At 43.6% G+C, this 19,481-nt stretch overlaps 1 protein-coding gene across 1 annotated transcript; it reads right to left on the bottom strand.

The window, feature by feature from the left end:
• Positions 1-1,803: 1,803 nt before the first annotated feature.
• On the bottom strand, positions 1,804-10,017 carry PPP1R3E (protein phosphatase 1 regulatory subunit 3E). Its single transcript, XM_058183658.1, has 2 exons — positions 9,562-10,017; positions 1,804-4,823 (listed from the first exon to the last, which is right to left on the bottom strand). The coding sequence occupies exons 1-2, from the start codon at positions 10,015-10,017 to the stop codon at positions 4,341-4,343; spliced, it is 939 nt and encodes a 312-aa protein (XP_058039641.1). The 3' UTR covers positions 1,804-4,340.
• Positions 10,018-19,481: the final 9,464 nt, after the last annotated feature.

Below are 19,481 nucleotides of genomic sequence, written 5' to 3'. Positions count from 1 at the left end.
GCCTTGAATTCACCACTCAATCAGGCCCACCACTCAATCAGGCCCACAAATACAGGAATCATTAAATGATTGAGCTGATTATCTGTTTTATATAGCCTGATCATCAGTCCGGACAGTTTCAGTAATTGGGTCTTTGAGGACATGGGGAGAGTTTGGTGGCAGGGCCCGTAATTTATTTATTTATTTATTTATTATTTAGATTTTTATACCGCCCTTTTCCCGAAGGACTCAGGGCGGTGTACAGCCAAATTAAAACAGTACAATATACAAATTAAAACCACAGTTAAAATAACCTATTCTATAAATGGCCGAAAATTAAAACCGTCAAATTTGACCCATAAATAAAATACCCCAATTAAAATTATTAAAATTCGAAAAATTTAAAAAATTTAAAAAATTAAGCCATGGGATTCCTAGAATTCCCAATAGTGTCCCCCACTCAGGAAACACCCCTGCTCCGTCTTACATTTTAACTTTTAAAGTTATAAAGCAAAGTAGGTCAGCTCAGAGATAAAATGCAATCGAATCTGGAAGGGTATTTCTCAATTTCAGCAACTTTGAGATGCATGGACTTCAATTCCCAGAATTCCTCAGCCAGCTATTTGCTATGCTAGCTGAGGAATTCTGGGAATTGAAGTCCACACATCTTAACGTTGCTGAGGTTCGGAGACACTGATCTGGAGGAAGTGTTATAAAATCTGTAATTCTGAAAGTTCTTCTTGTGCCCATTGGGTCAAACTACTTATTCCAGAAATGGCACTTCAGATTTTCCCAGAATCCTCTAGCCCAGGGGTCTCCAACCTTGGCAACTTTAAGACTTGTGGACTTCAACTCCCAGAGTTCCTCACCCAGCATGTTAAACCAGCAAAGCTGGCTGAGGAACTCTGGGAGTTGAAGTCCACAAGTCTTAAAAGTTGCCAAGGTTGGAGACCCCTACCCTAGCCCACACGTGGGGAATTACGTCCCTTTTATGACTTGCGGACTTCAACTCCCAGAATTCAGTTCCCACCGGCTCAGGAATTCTGGGAGTTGAAGTCCACACATCATAAAGGGGCCATAGATTTCCCACCGTCTGCTCCAGCCAGTATGGCTATTGCTGAGAATTCTGGGAACTGAACTGCCCATGTTGTAAAATCCTCGGAAATACCACTATCATCATGAGTTCAAAGGTTCAAATGTTATTCTTTTAGTTGTGGGCTAGAAATGACTTAGAAATCCATCAAGCATAGAAGTGATTAAAATGTTAGAGTGGTCCCCCCCCCAATAAAGGCACCGATCGGCACTTATGTTGTCTTTTCTAAAATAACTTTTCTGGATTTTTGCGGGGTCTAAAAAAAAAACAACATTCGCTCGATCAGGGTCCATGACGCATGGATGAAAATAATAAGAAACCAAAGTTATATCCAAAATTAACCCCATCATTCTTCCATCATTCATGGTGGCTGTGCCCAGAATCGAAAAAATATTGGGGAAAAAAATACAAAATTGGTTACAGGAAATAACAGGCGTTCAATTAGAATACATACCGGAATTCTTCCTCCTGGGGATAACGAAAAAGATTTATGACAAGAAAACAAGACACATTATTCCACACAGAACAACTGCGGCAAGATTAGCCCTTGCGCAATGTTGGAGAAGCACAAAGATGTCAGTCCGAATATTTCATAATTAAAAAAGTCTTTGATTGCGCTGAAATGGCCAAGCAGACCCTGGAATCGAAAGGATTGACGGATTTGGAATATTACGTATCAAGGGAGAAACGGTACAAATGGATTGATAATAGAAAAATAAAACAGACTCAGACAAAGTAGAATTAGATTTAAGTCAATTGTATAGCGTATAAGTATTTTGGAGAGATATGCTATGCAAATGGTCACAGTCATGCACAAGAAACCTTTTTTTTTTTAAACTTAACGTTTTTGCTTTTTAAGGGTTGAAAATCGATAAGATTTAATTTTTTTAAAAAAGAAGAAAATAATAAGAAACGCCGCGTCAGGAATAACAAGAGTGATTTTTTTCCCCCTCTCCTTTAACCAGCCAGCATAGAAATAACATAAGATGCGACGAGAAGTGTGAATACATTCATTCATGCAGAAAAAGGAGGAAACAACATGTGCGAATGAGTCCCTTGGAATGGAGATTCCTCCCAAGGCGAGGAAAACAGGAAATTGAATAAAATCTGTTTTTTCATCCACATGGGTATGGATCTGGGTTTCCCCCCCCCCCGATGTACAAGGTGGGCAACATAATAGAATAGCAGAGTTGGAAAGAAACCTTGGAGGCCTTCTAGTCCAACCCCATGCTCCAGCAGGAAACCCTACACCATTCCAGACAAAGGGTTTGTTCTGTCCTCCTTCGCCTCCGTCCGAGTGATGGCTTAATTAGCCGGTACTATCAGCTCTGGCAGCAAAATAGCGAGCGTCTGCCAAGTGTCTCTGTTATCTCCCTCGATGCCGATGAGTCACCCAGGAACAAACTTCAGCTTTTAGTTACTCAGTTGATTTGCCTGCTACGAAGAGACAAATTATTTATATCCTGTGGGGTGTGGCTCCATGACTCAGCACTTCCTAGGCCTGCCCCACCCCTGCTTCCTCTTGTTCCTTCCTCTCCTGCCTACGAAACCTAGGGTCCAACCAAGCCTGATTGCCATCAGCCAGGTCTGAAGGCGTGGCCTGGGGGGAGGAAAGAGTCAGGGGACGGAGGCCTCGTTATCTCTTCCACCTGGCCTGTTTCTGACTCCTGGAGCTGAGCCAGGGAAGCCGGTGCTCCTGAGGTAAGTCCTGATGGCCCTTCCCCCTCACTGTCCAAGTCACTTTTTGGCAGGAGGCCCGGCTCGGGGGGCGCAGACACAACAGGGTTGTCCAATCTCTTCTTAAAAGCCTCCAGTGATGGCGCGTCCACAATTTCTGAAAGCAAGCCATTCCGCTGGTTAATTGTATTCGCGATCAGGACATTTCTCTTTAGTTCTAGGTTGCTTCTGTCCTTGATTAGTTTCCATCCGTTGCTTCTTCTCCTGCCTTCAGGTACTTTGGAGAACAGGTTGATCCCCCCCCCCATCTTCTCCGTGACAGACTCTCAAACATTAGAAGACTTCTATCATGTCACCCCTAGTCCTTTTCATTAAACTAGACCAGGGGTCTGCAACCTTAAAAACTCAAAGAGCCATTGGGACCCGTTTCCCACAGAAAAGAAAACACTGGGAGTCACAAAACCCTTCCCGTGCCTGACTATTTCTTGAGCGGCCACAAAACTAGCATATGTACTCTGTTTCCCCCAAAATAAGACATCCCCTGATAATAAGCTCAATCGGGCTTTTGAGTGCATGCACCTCTCCCCTGCCCCCTGCAAATAAGCCCTCCCTGAAAATATTCTGACAGCTTTAAGAGCTGGAAATCAGGTAAGATGGCAAGTGGAGCCACGTCTTTCTCCACGCGCCCCAAAATAATAAGACCTCCCTGAAAATTAGGCCAAGCGCTTATTTTAGGGTTCAAAAAATATAAGACAGGGTCTTATTTTCAGGGAAACATGGTAATTGAATTAAACGTTCTGTTTTCTTCTAAAACTTTTCTCTTCTTGGATTTATCCATGGTTGGCCTACTGGATCTTGAAAAGCTCAATAAATTGCATGCCGGCGGGTGTTGTATATTGGCAGTTGTGACACATATTTTGAGTGACAGGGAGATGCAGCAGAGGGGTGAAAGAGCCACATGCGGCTCCAGAGCCGCAGGTTGCTGACCCCTGAACTAGACCTACCCAGTTCCTGCGACATTCTTCATATTCGTTTTTGCCTCCAGTCCCCAAATCATCTTCGTCTGCTCTGCTCTTATTCTCTTTTGTTCTGATCCCTTTCTCTCCAAAATCTCCTGGGTATCAAGGTTAGTTTACAAGACGGGAGAGCGGAACTCAGATCTTTGATGACATCGTTGTGGCTAGCATTTTGAGGGTTTTTTTTAATTCCCTTTTCTCACGGGCATCTCTGCCCTTTATCCCCCCACCCCATAGGGCGACGTCCCTGCTCAACATCGACACTGGATTTGGATTGCAAGCAAGTCAGCAAGTTTAAACAAAGAGCGGTCCTCCTGGCAATTTCAGGGGTTGTGTGAATGCTCTGTCGGAGATTGCGAAAGCTACAAGCAGTGGATTTCGGTTCAGTGAAAAGCCTGCTGGGAAACGGGAAGCAAATCCAAGTGTCTTGAGTCAAATTCTGGTGTGTTTGTGGGTGTGTGCCCACATGTCTATGTACCTTTGAGTTTCAACCTTGATCTTCGACTTTTCCTATCAAACTTAAAGTTCAGCATGTCTCCCCGTCTTTTCTTCTCTCCTGGAGGCAGAGTTTTTGCCTACAGAAAGTGTATCCAGCCAGTTTCACAGCAATCTTGAATGGGGCTGGGGAATTCGTCTTCCTCGGCCACGCAAGGAGGCGGCCGCAGACAGTAGTTACGTCCATGGTTGTTGTCCCAGAATTCCTTCCCCCCCACCAGGTAGCAGAGGGCGAACTCGAGTACCACCCCCGCGGCGAGTGGGACTGGCAGAGGCAGGCGGAAGGCGAAACGGTCGGCGTGGTCCCGATCCCGCCCTGCAGGGGCGGCGTAAGAGGCACGAACTTCGTGCTCGGTAGCCCAAAAGTCCCAGGTATATCGCACAGAGACCCTTTTCTCATAGGCCAGGTTGAGCACGCGGATGGTGCCAGAAACGCAGGAACCCTCGGCCCGGACGCCCTCCAGCAGCACACACTGAGCCAGAAGACGAGGCAGGAAATCGGGCATGCTCAGAGGATCTGGGAACGTCGGCTCCAGCAGCCGAGTCTGCAGGTTCAAAAGTTCCTGAGGAGGTAAACAACGGGAGAGCGAGGATTAATCATCTCCTTTTAATGACCACATAATACTTTGTGGGGTGAAATCTGGGCAACTGAATGGAGCTAGCACAGTGTTTTACTAGCCGGATGCCCTGCTCTGTTGCCAATGCGGAGTTTTGTTCAGCAGATATACTCTCATTGTGTTCAGAGAGAGAAATATCTGCCTCTACCTGAGATCGAACTCCTGATTGTGAGACGGGGGCTCCACCTCTAGGCCACCGCACCACTCCGCAAGGATTAATAAATGGAGAAATTGTAGCTTTGTTGCAGTATTAGAGGCAGGGGGTACGGCGTGGAAGGTCAAAAAAGTCAAAATGGCAGCCATAAGCATGCAATCGTAGCCCTGCCTTAAGGATTAGAACAGTGGTTCTTAAACTGGGCTAATTGGGGCATATTCTGGGAGGTGATGGATAAATTTGTAATTGATCATTTATGAGTTGGGGATCCAGTTTAGGGCTGTGGGTGCCGAAATGCTTGTAAAAGACGATTACGGGTATAATAACATTTTGGGAGACCAGGTTAGGGATAATTGAGTCAAACAATTTAAGAACCACTGGTTTAGAGGTTGATGGGAAGGAAAAAAAAATACAGAAAGATAAGAAAAATGTGTAGGATTATAGATGCATCGGACAGGGAAAGGAGGAAAGCAAGTACTATATGAGAGATTGAAGGGAAGGGAAGAGAAGGAAGCACAAAGAGAAAGGGACCCAAAGAGAGTGAATTATCAAAACCCTGTCTAGGAAGTATGGAATAAGAGAAACAGGGAGAACTAAAAGGGATCACACCCACAGAACCGATAGTAAAAAATTTTGAAATCCACCACTGGAGAAAATGTAATGGAATAGAAAAAAATGAGGTGATGGGGACCATAAGAGAATATAGATATAAGGGGGAGAGCTGGAATAAGGAGAATCAGGCTATCCCTGAGCAGATGGGGATAACATAACATAACATAACATCAGAGTTGGAAGGGACCTTGGAGGCCTTCTAGTCCAACCTCCTGCCCAGGCAGGAAACCCTACACCATCTCAGTCAGATGGTTATCCAACATTTTCTTAAAAAATTCCAGTCTTGGAGCATTCACAACTTCTGAAGGCAAGTCGTTCCACTTATTAATTGTTCTAACTGTCAGGAAATTTCTCCTTAGTTCTAGGTTGCTTCTCTCCTTCATCAGTTTCCACCCATTGCTTCTTGTTCTACCCTCAGGTGCTTTGGAGAATAGTTTGACTCCCTCTTCTTTGTGGCAACCCCTGAGATATTGGAACACTGCTATCATGTCTCCCCTAGTCCTTCTTTTTGTTAAACTAGACATACCCAGTTCCTGCAATCGTTCTTCATATGTTTTATCCTCCAGTCCCCTAATCATCTTTGTTGCTCTTCTCTGCACTCTTTCTAGAGTCTCAACATCTTTTTTACATCGTGGCGACCAAAACTGGATGCAATATTACAAGTGTGGCCTTACCAAGGCATTATAAAGTGGCACTAACACTTCACGTGGTCTTGATTCTATCCCTCTGTTTATGCAGCCCAGAACTGGGTTGGCTTTTTTAACAGCTGCTGCACACTGCTGGCTCATATCTAAATGGTTATCCACTAGGACTCCAAGATGAAACTGAGCCTTCTAGCTGATGCGCTTGTAGAGAAAAGGATGAAGAGATGATGGGGGAAAAAAGGAGACCTGAAAGGGGAATAGGTCAAAGGGGAGAAAAAGAGAGGGGAAGATGGAAAACCAAGGAAGATGGGGGAGCTAAGAGAGAGAAAGTCAGCACAGAGAGAGAGAAGGAAAAGATGGGAGAGAGAGAGAGAGAGAGAGAGAGAGAGAGAGAGAGAGGAAAAAAAATGACAGCAAGATTCCCCTCCCCCCCAAAGCTCTAATCAGTTGGAATGAAGAAATTAATAACATATTTCAATTTGGGGCAGATTTTCAGGACCAAGGAGCCTCACTTGGAACATTTTTAGGCAGCCATCCACACAGACCAATCAATAACACGTCTTACTTTCCTTTTTTAGACTTCAAAGACACAGGAACAACTCCAGGTTGTTAGGAGCCTTAAGGGCACAGGTGAAATCCAGCAGGTTCTGGAGAACCGGTAGCGGAAATTTTGAGTAGCTCGGAGAACTGGCAAATACCACCTCTGGCTGGCCCCAGAGTGGGGTGGGAATGGGGATTTTGCAGTATCCTTCCCCTGGACTGGGGAGGGAATGGGGATTGTGCAGTATCCTTTCCCTGCCACGCCCACCAAGCCACGCCCACAGAACCGGCAGTAACAAAATTTGGATTTCACCACAGCTTAAGACAGGGGTCAGCAACCTGCTGCTCTGGAGCCGCATGTGGCTCTTTCACCCTTCTGCTGCGGCTCCCTGTCATTCAAGATATGCGTCACCAGCTGCCAATGTGGGATACCTGCCAGCCCACGATTTATTGAGCTTTTTGACTCCGATAGCCCAACTGTAAATAAATCCAAAAAAAAGAAAAGTTTCAGAAGAAAACAGGAACATTTAATGCAATGACATATGCTACTTTTGTGGCCCCCTCAGGAAATCGTCAGGCACGGGAAGGGCTTTGTGGCTCCTGGCGTTTTCTTTTCTGTGGGAAACGGGTCCAAACGGCTCTTTTAAGTGTTTAAGGTTGCAGACCCCTGGCTTAAGAGATTGGTCCCTACCACCCGCATAGCTCAATCATATCTAAAATCCCAAAGCGCAACTAAAAAAAAATATATCAGCAAAAATAAATAAATGTTGAATTGCTAAACCCAAGACTTTTTGGCAGCCGAAACTATGTCTACTAGCCATAATTTCCAATTAGGGCTAATTTCCTTGTAGCCTGACTCTCTAAAGCCTTGAAATCTTCTTTGCGTACTTTATTCCTAGAAATGTTTTGGGTTTTTTTGTCTTCTTCTTGATTCAAGATCTTCTGCCCCAGGTTTTCAAGGCTGTAATGCACTGACATTTTTATTATTATTTTAATTAGAAGTAATGGACGCCGCCGTTCTTGGATAAAGCTCCTGAGCTAGCCGTAATCTTCAGGATTGTGCATTATTCAGCAGGTTTAAATTTGCTAGCCCTGCTGTCATGACTCCGTTGTTTTCTCTCTCGTGGACTAAGGTAGACCCACCGTACAGGATTCTGCCGAATAGGGGATGAGAAAAGCTACACAGAAAACCGCGCTCGTCTCACAGACGGCTAGACTTTGGCAGCCCACCTTCTCGTCTACATTAACATTATTCTATTCTATTCTATTCTTAATGTTTTCTATTCTATTCTATTCTATTCCCTTCCCTTCCATATTTTCTATTCTATTCTATTCTATTCTATTCTATTCTATTCTATTCTATTCTATTCTATTCTATTCTATGGTATTATCTCAATAAAGTTGTCTATTCTATTCTATTCTATTCTATTCTATTCTATTCTATTCTATTCTATTCTATTCTATTCTATTCTATTCTATTCTATTCTAAAACCATTCCTTCCCTTCCCTTCCCTTCCCTTCCCTTCCCTTCCCTTCCCTTCCCTATTCTATTCTATTCTATTCTATTCTATTCTATTCTATTCTATTCTATTCTATTCTATTCTATTCTATTCTATTCTATTCTTAATGTTTTCTATTCTATTCTATTCTATTCCCTTCCCTTCCATATTTTCTATTCTATTCTATTCTATTCTATTCTATTCTATTCTATTCTATGCTATGCTATGCTATGCTATGCTATGCTATGCTATGCTATTCTATTCTATTCTAAAACCATTCCTTCCCTTCCCTTCCCTTCCCTTCCCTTCCCTTCCCTTCCCTTCCCTATTCTATTCTATTCTATTCTATTCTATTCTATTCTATTCTATTCTATTCTATGGTATTATCTCAATAAAGTTGTCTATTCTATTCTATTCTATTCTATTCTATTCTATTCTAAAACCATTCCTTCCCTTCCCTTCCCTTCCCTTCCCTTCCCTTCCCTATTCTATTCTATTCTATTCTATTCTATTCTATTCTATTCTATTCTATTCTTAATGTTTTCTATTCTATTCTATTCTATTCCCTTCCCTTCCATATTTTCTATTCTATTCTATTCTATTCTATTCTATTCTATTCTATTCTATTCTATTCTATGCTATGCTATGCTATGCTATGCTATGCTATGCTATGCTATGCTATTCTATTCTATTCTATTCTATTCTATTCTATTCTATTCTAAATGTTTTCTATTCTATTCTATTCTATTCTATTCTATTCTATTCTATTCTATTCTATTCTATTCTATTCTATTCTATTCTACTCTACTCTAATTTAATTCTAATTCTAATTCTAATTCTAATTCTATTCTTCTCTACTCCCTTTCCTTCCCTTCCCTTCCCTTCCCTATTTTCTATTCTATTCTATTCTGTTCTATTCTATTCTCTCAATAAAGTCATCTATTCTATTCTAAAATCGTATCTTGCTTAAACCTGGCTTAGGACAGCACCCCCATGTGGCCACTGGAGGCAGCACTATTTCTGTTGCCAGGAAGACATTTTTGACCTTCCGAGACCTGGTTAGAAATTGGTCCTGTTGTTTTTTTTTCCCCCTCAAGGAAATGAACACCCTGTTCTTCTCCTTTTGCTGGGGAAAAGAAAACGCTGAATTGATTGCATGGTTCTAACTTTTATGGAAGGCTCATCCAAACCCCACCCCCCCAAGGTGCTTCCAAGCAGGACCGACCCCCCGTTACCTTCACTGGCGGGCAGAACGGCAGACACGGCGCAAAGTGACTGAGCGAGTCGCGCCTCAGCTGGTTGTGGACCCTCTCTGGCACCTGCGGGAGGTCGTTGGGCCAGAACTGCCGCACACTGATCAACTCCAGGCCCAAGGAATCGGCGAAGCGCACCCTCTTGCGAGTCCCGGGGCTACGGCTGCGTGATGCTCCTCGTATCCTACCCTGAGCTGGGGCCGAGCGAGTCCGGCGTCTTCCATTCCTTTTGGGCCCCCGGAAGAGATGGCGACGTCTCCTCTGGGTCCTGCCTCGCGGCCTGCCCTCGGACTCGGATTCGGAACCTTCGGTTCCCGAATCCTCTGCGATGCTCGGACGGGCTGTGCGATAATAGGCCCTCTCGTACAAGCCGGCGATGTAGCTTAAATTGCGGGGAATGTTGCTGGGGGTCAAAGGGGAAGGTGGAGCATGGGCCATAGGAGCAAAGTTGCCGACCCCTCTTCCCTACAGCCCAGCTCACTTGCCCCGTCCAGTCGATTGTGATCTTTTAGTCATTGTTACCTTCAGGGATCACAGTCCTTGATCAACCCTCCCACGGGACTCGTCCTTGCTCTCACGGTGCTCGGAGGTCCCGTCCTAGATCTCCTTGGGTGGGTGAGTGGGTAAGACTTGCCTCTTGATCATTCTCTTGCGCATCTTCCAATCTTCGGAGCGCCAAGAGCTCCTCGTTATCCTGTTAGCTCCTCGGATCGTGGATTCTTCAGCCTCCTTGCGGCTCTACCGTCGTTCTGCTTCTTCACAGGAATTTACGCGAGGTGGGTGGGGGAGGAATAAACTCTGCCATTGGTGATCTCTGTTTCTCCCATCGAGTCTTCTGTCTGGTTTCTTTTTAGGAGGAAGAAAAAAAGGAATCGTCCACGCCAGATCTGTGACCCGTAACGTTCGGACCTCTCCTTCAGTGAAAATGTCCTATGTCTGCCTGATCTCTGCTTTCGGTCCTATCGCGCCGGCTGTCTAAGCTGTCCTCTGTACTTTTTTTGGTTATCTATGTCTCCTGAGCTTGCTGACATCTTAGGCAGATGCTGAGTCTCCAAACACCCTCTCCCTTAGGCTATTGATCCAATGGGGGGCGGAGAGATGTCTCTTTGCCTCTTGCCAAGGGCTCCATCGTTCCTTTCTGCCTTCCAGCCATCACTCACCCTGTCCGACTGCCCCTCTCTCTCCAGCTCAATCCTTTTATATCTCCACCGAAGCCTGCCCTGTTTGTGCAACAATGTGTTTTCCTTGAGAGCTTGCAAGCTTAGGAGTGGGGTGTTTTTTTTTGGGTTCGGTCCATCCAAAGGTGGCTTCAAAAATTACTCCTGCCGCCAATCTTTGAAAGCCGGACTTCCAGTTTTTGACCGGATCGATGCTCGAGCAAGGAATCCTTGCGAGAAATCCCAGAATCGCACCCAAAACGAGAGGTTTGGAAGGGCGGACAAAGAAACGTCTCTAGGACGAGACTCCGAAATGTTTTATTACTTCTGGAAAGAGAAGTCCGGGTGCCAAGGACAAAATGTCTCTTTAAAAAGAGATTCCGTGCCCAGAAATGTTTCCAAGGAGATGAATAATTCAGAAGATCAAATGGAGTTAATGCACTGTCAGAGATATCGAAAGGAGAAAAACCTCACACTCACCGAGGAAGGAGAGTGGACCGAGAATGGGGTGGGGTGGGGTGGATCATTGACATGGATCAGTTTGGAAACAGGAGGTCAGAAATGGGATCCTGCCATGGGCGGCCTCCATGTTGGCTTGAGGGGTAAAACAGAGTCACTTTCCGGGCTCTTCTTATGACCTTGGATGTCAAGAAGAGGTGTTTGGGTTGGCTTGATGGGATCGTTAACTAGGAGTTTCTCTTTACATCTGAATCATCGAAGGTTTATTCGCCCGGTCATGAATAATGAAACTCCCATCTTGGATCTGCTGAAATTCCCTTGAGCTCTTCGTCATGCAGCATAAAAAAGGGTTGAGCTATGCCAGAGGTCTGCAACACTCAAAAGAGCCATTTGGATCCATTTCCCACAGAAAAGAAAACACCGGGAGCCACAAAACCCTTTTGATGTCTCTCTCTCCCCCTCCCTCCCTCCCTCCCTCCCTCCCTCCCTCTCTCTGTGTATCTCTCTATCTCTGCCCTGGCCGCTTCTCCATCCCCCGCCGTTGCTCTTACCTTCTCAGGTCAGGTGAGAAGTGACTGCGAGGGGAGGGTGAGGGGCAGGCAAGGGGTGGGGATCACCCGACAGGGAGCCACAGCAGAGGGCCCAAAAAGCCATATGCGGCTCTGGAGCCGCAGGTTGCTGACAACCAAGCTATGCAACCAAAACAAAAAAGGGTGGTGATGGGGCTCTTGGTCAATGCAAATTGACCAACTGCCTCCAGTCCACCAAGTCCGGCCGGTCAAACCAGGAGAAAAAAACTTTAGGGCAATACAATCTATGATAGTAGCAGCTTTAAAATAGGTGGACTTCAACTCCCAGAATTCCCCATGCTGGCTGAGGAACCGGCTTCAAGATGGGTGGACTTCAACTCCCAGAATTCCCCATGCTGGCTGAGGAACCGGCTTTAAGACGGGTGGACTTCAACTCCCAGAATTCCCCATGCTGGCTGAGGAACCGGCTTTAAGACGGGTGGACTTCAACTCCCAGAATTCCCCATGCTGGCTGAGGAACCGGCTTCAAGACGGGTGGACTTCAACTCCCAGAATTCCCCATGCTGGCTGAGGAACCGGCTTCAAGATGGGTGGACTTCAACTCCCAGAATTCCCCATGCTCACTGAGGAACCGGCTTCAAGACGGGTGGACTTCAACTCCCAGAATTCCCCATGCTGGCTGAGGAACCGGCTTCAAGACAGGTGGACTTCAACTCCCAGAATTCCCCATGCTGGCTGAGGAACCGGCTTCAAGACAGGTGGACTTCAACTCCCAGAATTCCCCATGCTGACTGAGGAACCGGCTTCAAGACGGGTGGACTTCAACTCCCAGAATTCCCCATGCTCGCTGAGGAACCGGCTTCAAGACGGGTGGACTTCAACTCCCAGAATTCCCCATGCTCACTGAGGAACCGGCTTCAAGCCGGGTGGACTTCAGCTCCCAGAATTCCCCATGCTGGATGGTGTTGGAAGAAAAATTGGGTCCGATTTCAAGCCGGGAGAAAGACGCTAGAAATAAAACGGAGGATGGCTATAAAAAGAGAAGGTCTCTGTTTATTTGGATGCCAGAAACTTTAGTGATAGCTGCATATTTTTGGGGGTGGCTGATCAAATGGGGGTCGGACAGATGCACTTTGATACATTCTTTGGGGCTTTGTGATTGAGATGCCTGTCTCTGTGTCCTTCAATATTTTAATGGCTGTTGCCAGATTCCTATGGGGTCATGGCTGGCTCTTCACACAAAAGGGGAAATGCAAATCCCAGGTGCTTGTCTGAGCTAATCTTGTCAGCTTTGGCTTGCCTGATTACGCTACTTATCTGGAGTCTCTTTGCTTATGAATAGATTGGCCCAGTCTTTCTGAATGGATACCAAAATCTCCATCCCTAAAGAAGAGCCTCTTTGAGCTTCTGCTGGAGGCTGTTTTCCTGTGGCAGGAAGACTGCTGGGCCTGCTTTCTGCCTTTAAGAACACGTTTCTATATTTCTCCTGTGGAAATAAAATATTCTGCCTCGTTTAATATGACCCAAAATATTTCATTCTCGGGGGGGGGGGCTTCCCACACTGGAGAAACCAGCTTCAAGACGGGGGTGGGGTGGGTGGGTGGGAATGGGACTTCAACTCCCAGAATTCCCCATGCTGGCTGGGGAACCAAGGTCCTGCATGTACACGTGTTCCCAATCTTAAAAGATGTAACATTTGAATACAGGGTCTTTTCTCTTGTTGGAAGAAATATCCATCTGGGTTCAGTTCCAAGTGGGGACAAAGACACTGGAAACATGGAGGCTGCTTGGAAAGATGGTTTAATGGTGGTCAGGATCACATGGCTTGAGTTCCTGAACAGAAAAGGGCTGAGATCCTGTGTGCTCCCTGGCTTTATGCTTTTTCTGAGCTTTGAACTTTCTGGGGCACAGGAAGAGTATCCTGATTGGTTGTCAGACTCCCAGGTGGTCTAGGGGTCTTAGCTAACATTGTAGGTTGTCCCTCAAGCTTGCCTGAGCCTTGCCATGTGGTGAGTTTCTGTTCTATTGTGTTGCAAATGATGGTCCATTGAGGAAGGTGGGGGGGTTGAGTGAGCTTGGCTGAAGCTTTAATGGCCCATTGACAAAGGTGGGGGGGGGAGTCAGGAAGCTGCTTTGTCTTTAAAACATGTTTCTCCATTTCTCATCCAGGGAAATATATTCTGCCTTTTAAATATTTTCTAAAATATTTCATTCTTCTAGGAGGGGGGTGGGTGCTAAATTCCTACACTCTCTTAAACAAGTTGTATCTACCAGGGTTGGGTTCTACTTAACTTTACTAACGGTTTGTAATGGGGCCGCGGGCGCGCTTACTTTGCTCGTGCGCACACGCATGCTTCTGCGCAGAAGCTTTCTGATGACGTCGGGGTTGGTGGATGGAGCTGCCCGCCGATTTTACTATCGGTTCTTGCAAACCGGTCCGAACCGGGAGGCAACCCACCACTGATATCTACCCATAATCCTACCAAGCAGGAGTTTTGCCATTTGGATAGTCTTTAATTTAAAATTATATGTTTAGTGACCTTTTCAAGATCAGGAAATCATTCTCCTTTGAGGGAAAGCCATTTTTGGAACACACACAAACACACACACAAAAACTTATTCAGAAACTGAATGCTTGGCAATATTATTCTGGAAGTCCTGGAACACACACGCAAACATTAAGAAATACAGGTTGTCTTCGACTTACGACTACAACGGAGCCCCAAATTTCTGTGGCTAAGTGAACTTTGTCCAGGGTAAAATCTACTTACCTTCCTTACCGGTTCGGAATTCCACGCGCCCTGCACACGCTCTCGCTTCGCTCACGTGTCTCACATGCGCAAGCAGACCTTCTGCACATGCGCAAAATGCACAGAAGGTAAAAAACACATTACTTCCTGGTTAAAACCAGGAAGTCATGACACCCGGGCGGGTGGGCGGAGCTTTGCTCTGCCACCGCTACTAGATCACCGAACCACTGGCCACGATCGCTACCGGATCGCGCGATCCGGTCCGAACCGGGAGCATTTCACCCCTGGCTTTGTTCCATTTTATGACCTTTCCTTCCCACAATTGTTTAAAGTGAATCACTGCAGGTGTTAAGTCAGTAACACCGTGGTTAAGTGAACCTGGCTTTCCAATAGATTTTTTAAAAATTTAATTTAATTTATTTATTTTATTTGCATTTATATCCCGCCCTTCTCCGAAGACTCAGGGCGGCTTACACTATGTTAAGCAATAGTCTTCATCCTATTTATATACAAAGTCAACTTATTGCCCCCCCAACAATCTGGGTCCTCATTTTACCTACCTTATAAAGGATGGAAGGCTGAGTCAACCTTGGGCCTGGTGGGACTAGAACCTGCAGTAATTGCAGGCAGCTGTGTTTTAATAACAGACTGTCTTATTAGTCTGAGCTACAGAGGCTCTCTCAGAAAGTCACAAAACTGTGGCGGGGGGCGGGGGGGAATCGCATGACCCAGGGATGTTGCAACTGACATAAATATGAACCAGTTGTCAGGCGTTGGAATTTTGATTACGTGACGTGTCCGCACGGCCCATTTTTGGGCCCGTTTCTAGCCGGCAGAGTCCTGCAGGAGGCCCTGGAGGGTAAAATGAGACGTGGGGTCTCCCTCCCCACCGCACCTGGCCCATTTTAGCCACCAAAGACCCCAGGGCCTTTGATATTTCCAGGCTGAGAGAGTGTGCGACGCGCAAGCGGCTTTGTTTACTTCTTACCGAAACACGACACGGCACACACGCACGCATTAGACTCACTTTTTTTTTTTTTTTGTTTACATTTTTATCCCGCCCTTCTCCGAAGACTCAGGGCGGCTTACAGTGTGTAAGGCAATAGTCTCATTCTATTTGTATATTTACAAAGTCAACTTATTGCCCCCCCCAACAATCTGGGTCCTCATTTTACCTACCTTATAAAGGATGGAAGGCTGAGTCAACCTTGGACCTGGTGGGACTAGAACCTGCAGTAATTGCAGGCAGCTGTGTTTTAATAACAGGCTTCTTACAGCCTGAGCCACACTGCGGCCACTTCTGTCTCAGGGACTATTCAATCATACACAGGTGATGTATTTTTTTCAGAATTTTAAAATTCTGAAAAATGAATACAATGGGAAAATAATCATGTTGAAATTGATAAAAAAAAATGGGTGGAAATATTCTGCCATTTAAAAAATGAACATATTCCCTGTGAAAATTTATTTATTCGTGTTCAATTTACCTTGTGCTGCCCCTGGAACTAATGCAGCCGTTGAAAGGGTTTTTGTCAATTGCTAATGATTTTTGGAAAAGTGAGAAATCGAGATTGAATGTTGATCCTCTTAGCTGCAGCACTTGCCGTAAAATTCAATACGAAGGATATTTCTCGTTCAGATATTTTCAACATATTGTTAGAAGATGATACATTGGCAAAAAATATTCATTCAATGGAAAAGTTCTCATTTAAATATAAAATGTTATTGTTACAAATGTATTTATTATGCATTTATCATATTATAGTGTATTCTGTATTGTTGCAATGAATAAAATGTTTCTTTTATTTACAATATTTTTTTTCTTCAATTGTGTCCTTCTTCTCATTGTAAAAAAGTTGGCTACCTTAATTAAATATCTAATTATTCATATTACTACAGTGGTGAGAATCGTACTTGCACAAGCCTGGAAAATGTCCACTATAATCTGGAAAATTTTTGAATGTGCAGAAAAAACGAATTTACTATAGAATTAAATAATAAGGAGAACTCAGAATACTACTCAACTGGGGAAAATTGGTATCAGTGGATAGAAAATAAAAAATAGGAAATGTATAAAATTGTGTTTACGTATATCTGATTAAGTAGGAACATCTGGGAATATATGAACAGAGTTAAAGAATTGTGTACTGTCCGAACGACGTTGAATTGTACAATCATGATGGACGTATTTTTGTTCTAGAAGTATTTTTTATTTTATTTTAATATTTTAAACTTTAATAGAGGTTTTTTGAAAATTAAAAAAAAAAGAAAGAAGAAGAAATGAAATGTATCCAACGTAGTTTCTTCACAGGCCAGCATATCTTCTTACAATTCTGTAAAAACAATCAACTCCCTTTCCCACAGATTAAGATTCTGCATTCTAATCTTAGTCTAATCTGTATTGCCCCTATCTGGTTTCCTGGCTGGGTTGGTCAGGGTCAAGGCTAGCCTTGGGGGAAGGTCAAGTCTTTGTGGCTTTGTGTTTTTCTGACTCAGTCCTTAATCCTGTCAATTCTGCCTGCTTTCCAGTCTTCGAATTGGGGTTATAATAATAATAACAGAGTTGGAAGGGACCTTGGAGGCCTTCTAGTCCAACCCCCTGCCCAGGCAGGAAACCCTACACCATTTCAGATACCGGTAAGTAATTATCCAGCATTTTCTTAATTTTTTCCGGTGTTGGAGCATTCACAACTTCTGCAGGCAAGTTGTTTCACTTATTAATTGTTCTAACTGTCAGGAAATTTCTCCTTAGTTCTAAATTGCTTCTCTCCTTGATTAGTTTCCACCCATTGCTTCTTGTCCTGCCCTCAGGTGCTTTGGAGAATAGCTTGACTCCCTCTTCTTTGGGGCAGCCCCTGAGAGATTGGAAGACTGCTTACTTGAGTTTGGTTACTTGAGGCCAGCCTGGATTGCTTTAGCAGTGTTGTCTTATTTATTTATTTATTTATTTATTTATTTTGACACAACAATATATGTAGGTATCATACAAAAAGATTATATAGCATATAAACACATATATGAGTAAATACTAGGAGGTATAAGCATATATATATATATATATATAGGAAGAAGAAAAGAAAAACAATAGGACAGGAACGGTAGGCACGTTTGTGCGCTTATGCACGCCCCTTATGGTCCTCTTAGGAATGGGGTGAGGTCAATAGTAGAAAGTTTTTGGTTAAAGCTTTTAGGATTATGGGAAGAGACCACAGAGTCAGGTAAAGCATTCCAAGCACTGATGATTCTGTTACAGAAGTCATATTTTCTGCAATCTAGATTAAAGCGGTTGACATTAAGTTTAAATCTATTGGTTGCTCTAGTATTATTGCAATTAAAGCTGATGTAGTCTTTGACAGGAAGGACATTACAATAGATGATTCTGTGAGTTAAACTTAGGTCTTGTCGGAGGTGATGGAGTTCCAAGTTTTCTAAGCCTAGAATTTCAAGTCTGGTGGGATAAGGGATTTTATTGTTTTCAGAGGAATGGAGAACTCTTCTTGTAAAATATTTCTGGCACATTCAATTGTATTAGAATTCTTCTCCTTCTTCTTCTTCTCCTCCTCCTCCTCTCTTCCTCTTCCCCCTTCTCTTCTCCTCCTCCTTCTTCTTCTTCTCCTTTTTCTTTTCCTTCTGCTTCTCCTTCTGCTTCTCCTCCTCCTTTGTCATCATCTTCTTTGCCTTTGTCTTTGTCTCCTTCTCCTTCTGCTTCTCCTGCTTCTTCTCCTCCTCCTCCTCCTCCTCCTTCTCCTTTTATCGATTTTTTAAATTAATTACATTTAATCCTTATGATTTATATTGATATATTGATCATCAATTGTGTTGTAAATGTTGTACCTTGATGAACGTATCTTTTCTTTTATGTACACTGAGAGCATATGCACCAAGACAAATTCCTTGTGTGTCCAATCACACTTGGCCAATAAAATTCTATTCTATTCTATTCTATTCTAATTAATTTTTTTATTTTTATTTATTTTATATATATTGGCCAATAAAAAATTCTGTTCTATTCTATTCTAAGCATAAGCATGAAATAATAATACAGTATATAAGCATATATATAAGTATGAGTATGTAATAACTATATTAATTGGATATAACGAAAGGAAACAATAGGACAGGAACGGTAGGCACGCTGGTGCTCTTATGCACGCCCCTTACAGACCTCTTAGGAATGGGGTGAGGTCAATAGTAGACAGTTTTTGGTTGAAGCTTTTGGGATTTATTGTTTTTCTTTTCTTCTTTCTATATATATATGCTTATACCTCCTTATATTTACCCATATATGTTTATATACTATATAATCTTTTGTATGATTCCTACATATATTGTTGTGACAAAATAAATAAAATAAAAATAAAATAAAGTGTAACAGTGTAATTGCAACAGTAACAACTCTGTTACTGAAGTCATATTTTCTGCAATCAAGATTGAAGCGGTTCACATTAAGCTTAAACCTGGTGTGTGCTCGTGTGTTGTTGCAATTGAAGCTGAATCCAATAAACATTGGATTATCTGGGTATTTAATTCACTTAACAGTACTGACAGTACACTCCACCCCTTTTTTCCAACCCCTGGTAAAATAGATGCCACGTTTGATATTTTTCTGTATCTTCTTTCTGTTTCATTTTTAATGTCAGTCTGTTCATTTCCTGCACACTCTAGTTATCTTCTTAATCATCGCTTCGTCTCGCGGCGTTTCTTCATTTTTCCAAAGTTGTGCGAATATAATCCTCGCCTCCTTTACGCCACGTAATATTATACGCGTTATTTTTGTTATCTAATTTTTCTGATACTCTGCCTCATAAAAACAGCTTCTTTAGCTTCTTCTATGGATGTTTTTTCTCTGCGTTCTTTGGGGAGATAAAGAGTTTTTTTTTTATTGTTCAATTCATTTATTCGTTTATTCTTTTAACAATTTTCTTTTAACAATTTTTGTTGTTGTATGGATCCAGCTATTTTGGAGCCAGGGCTGGGACCGGGAGGTGCCCCCTCCTCTGCAGCTT

The sequence above is a fragment of the Ahaetulla prasina genome, chromosome 4, assembly GCF_028640845.1.
Source record: "Ahaetulla prasina isolate Xishuangbanna chromosome 4, ASM2864084v1, whole genome shotgun sequence".
In the NCBI taxonomy this organism is placed as follows: Eukaryota; Metazoa; Chordata; class Lepidosauria; order Squamata; family Colubridae; genus Ahaetulla; species Ahaetulla prasina.
The sequence above is the reverse complement of the archived record's forward strand: the minus strand, read 5'-3'. Positions and strand labels throughout refer to the sequence as shown.

What these genes read in the sequence shown, in the direction of transcription:
- PPP1R3E (XM_058183658.1), bottom strand. Translation starts at nt 10,017, where the DNA reads ATGGCCCATGCTCCACCTTCCCCTTTGACCCCCAGCAACATTCCCCGC. An exon ending in CGTTCTGCCCGCCAGTGAAG is followed by an intron (nt 4,824 to 9,561) that starts GTAACGGGGGGT and finishes TTACCTCCTCAG; the next exon opens with GAACTTTTGAACCTGCAGAC.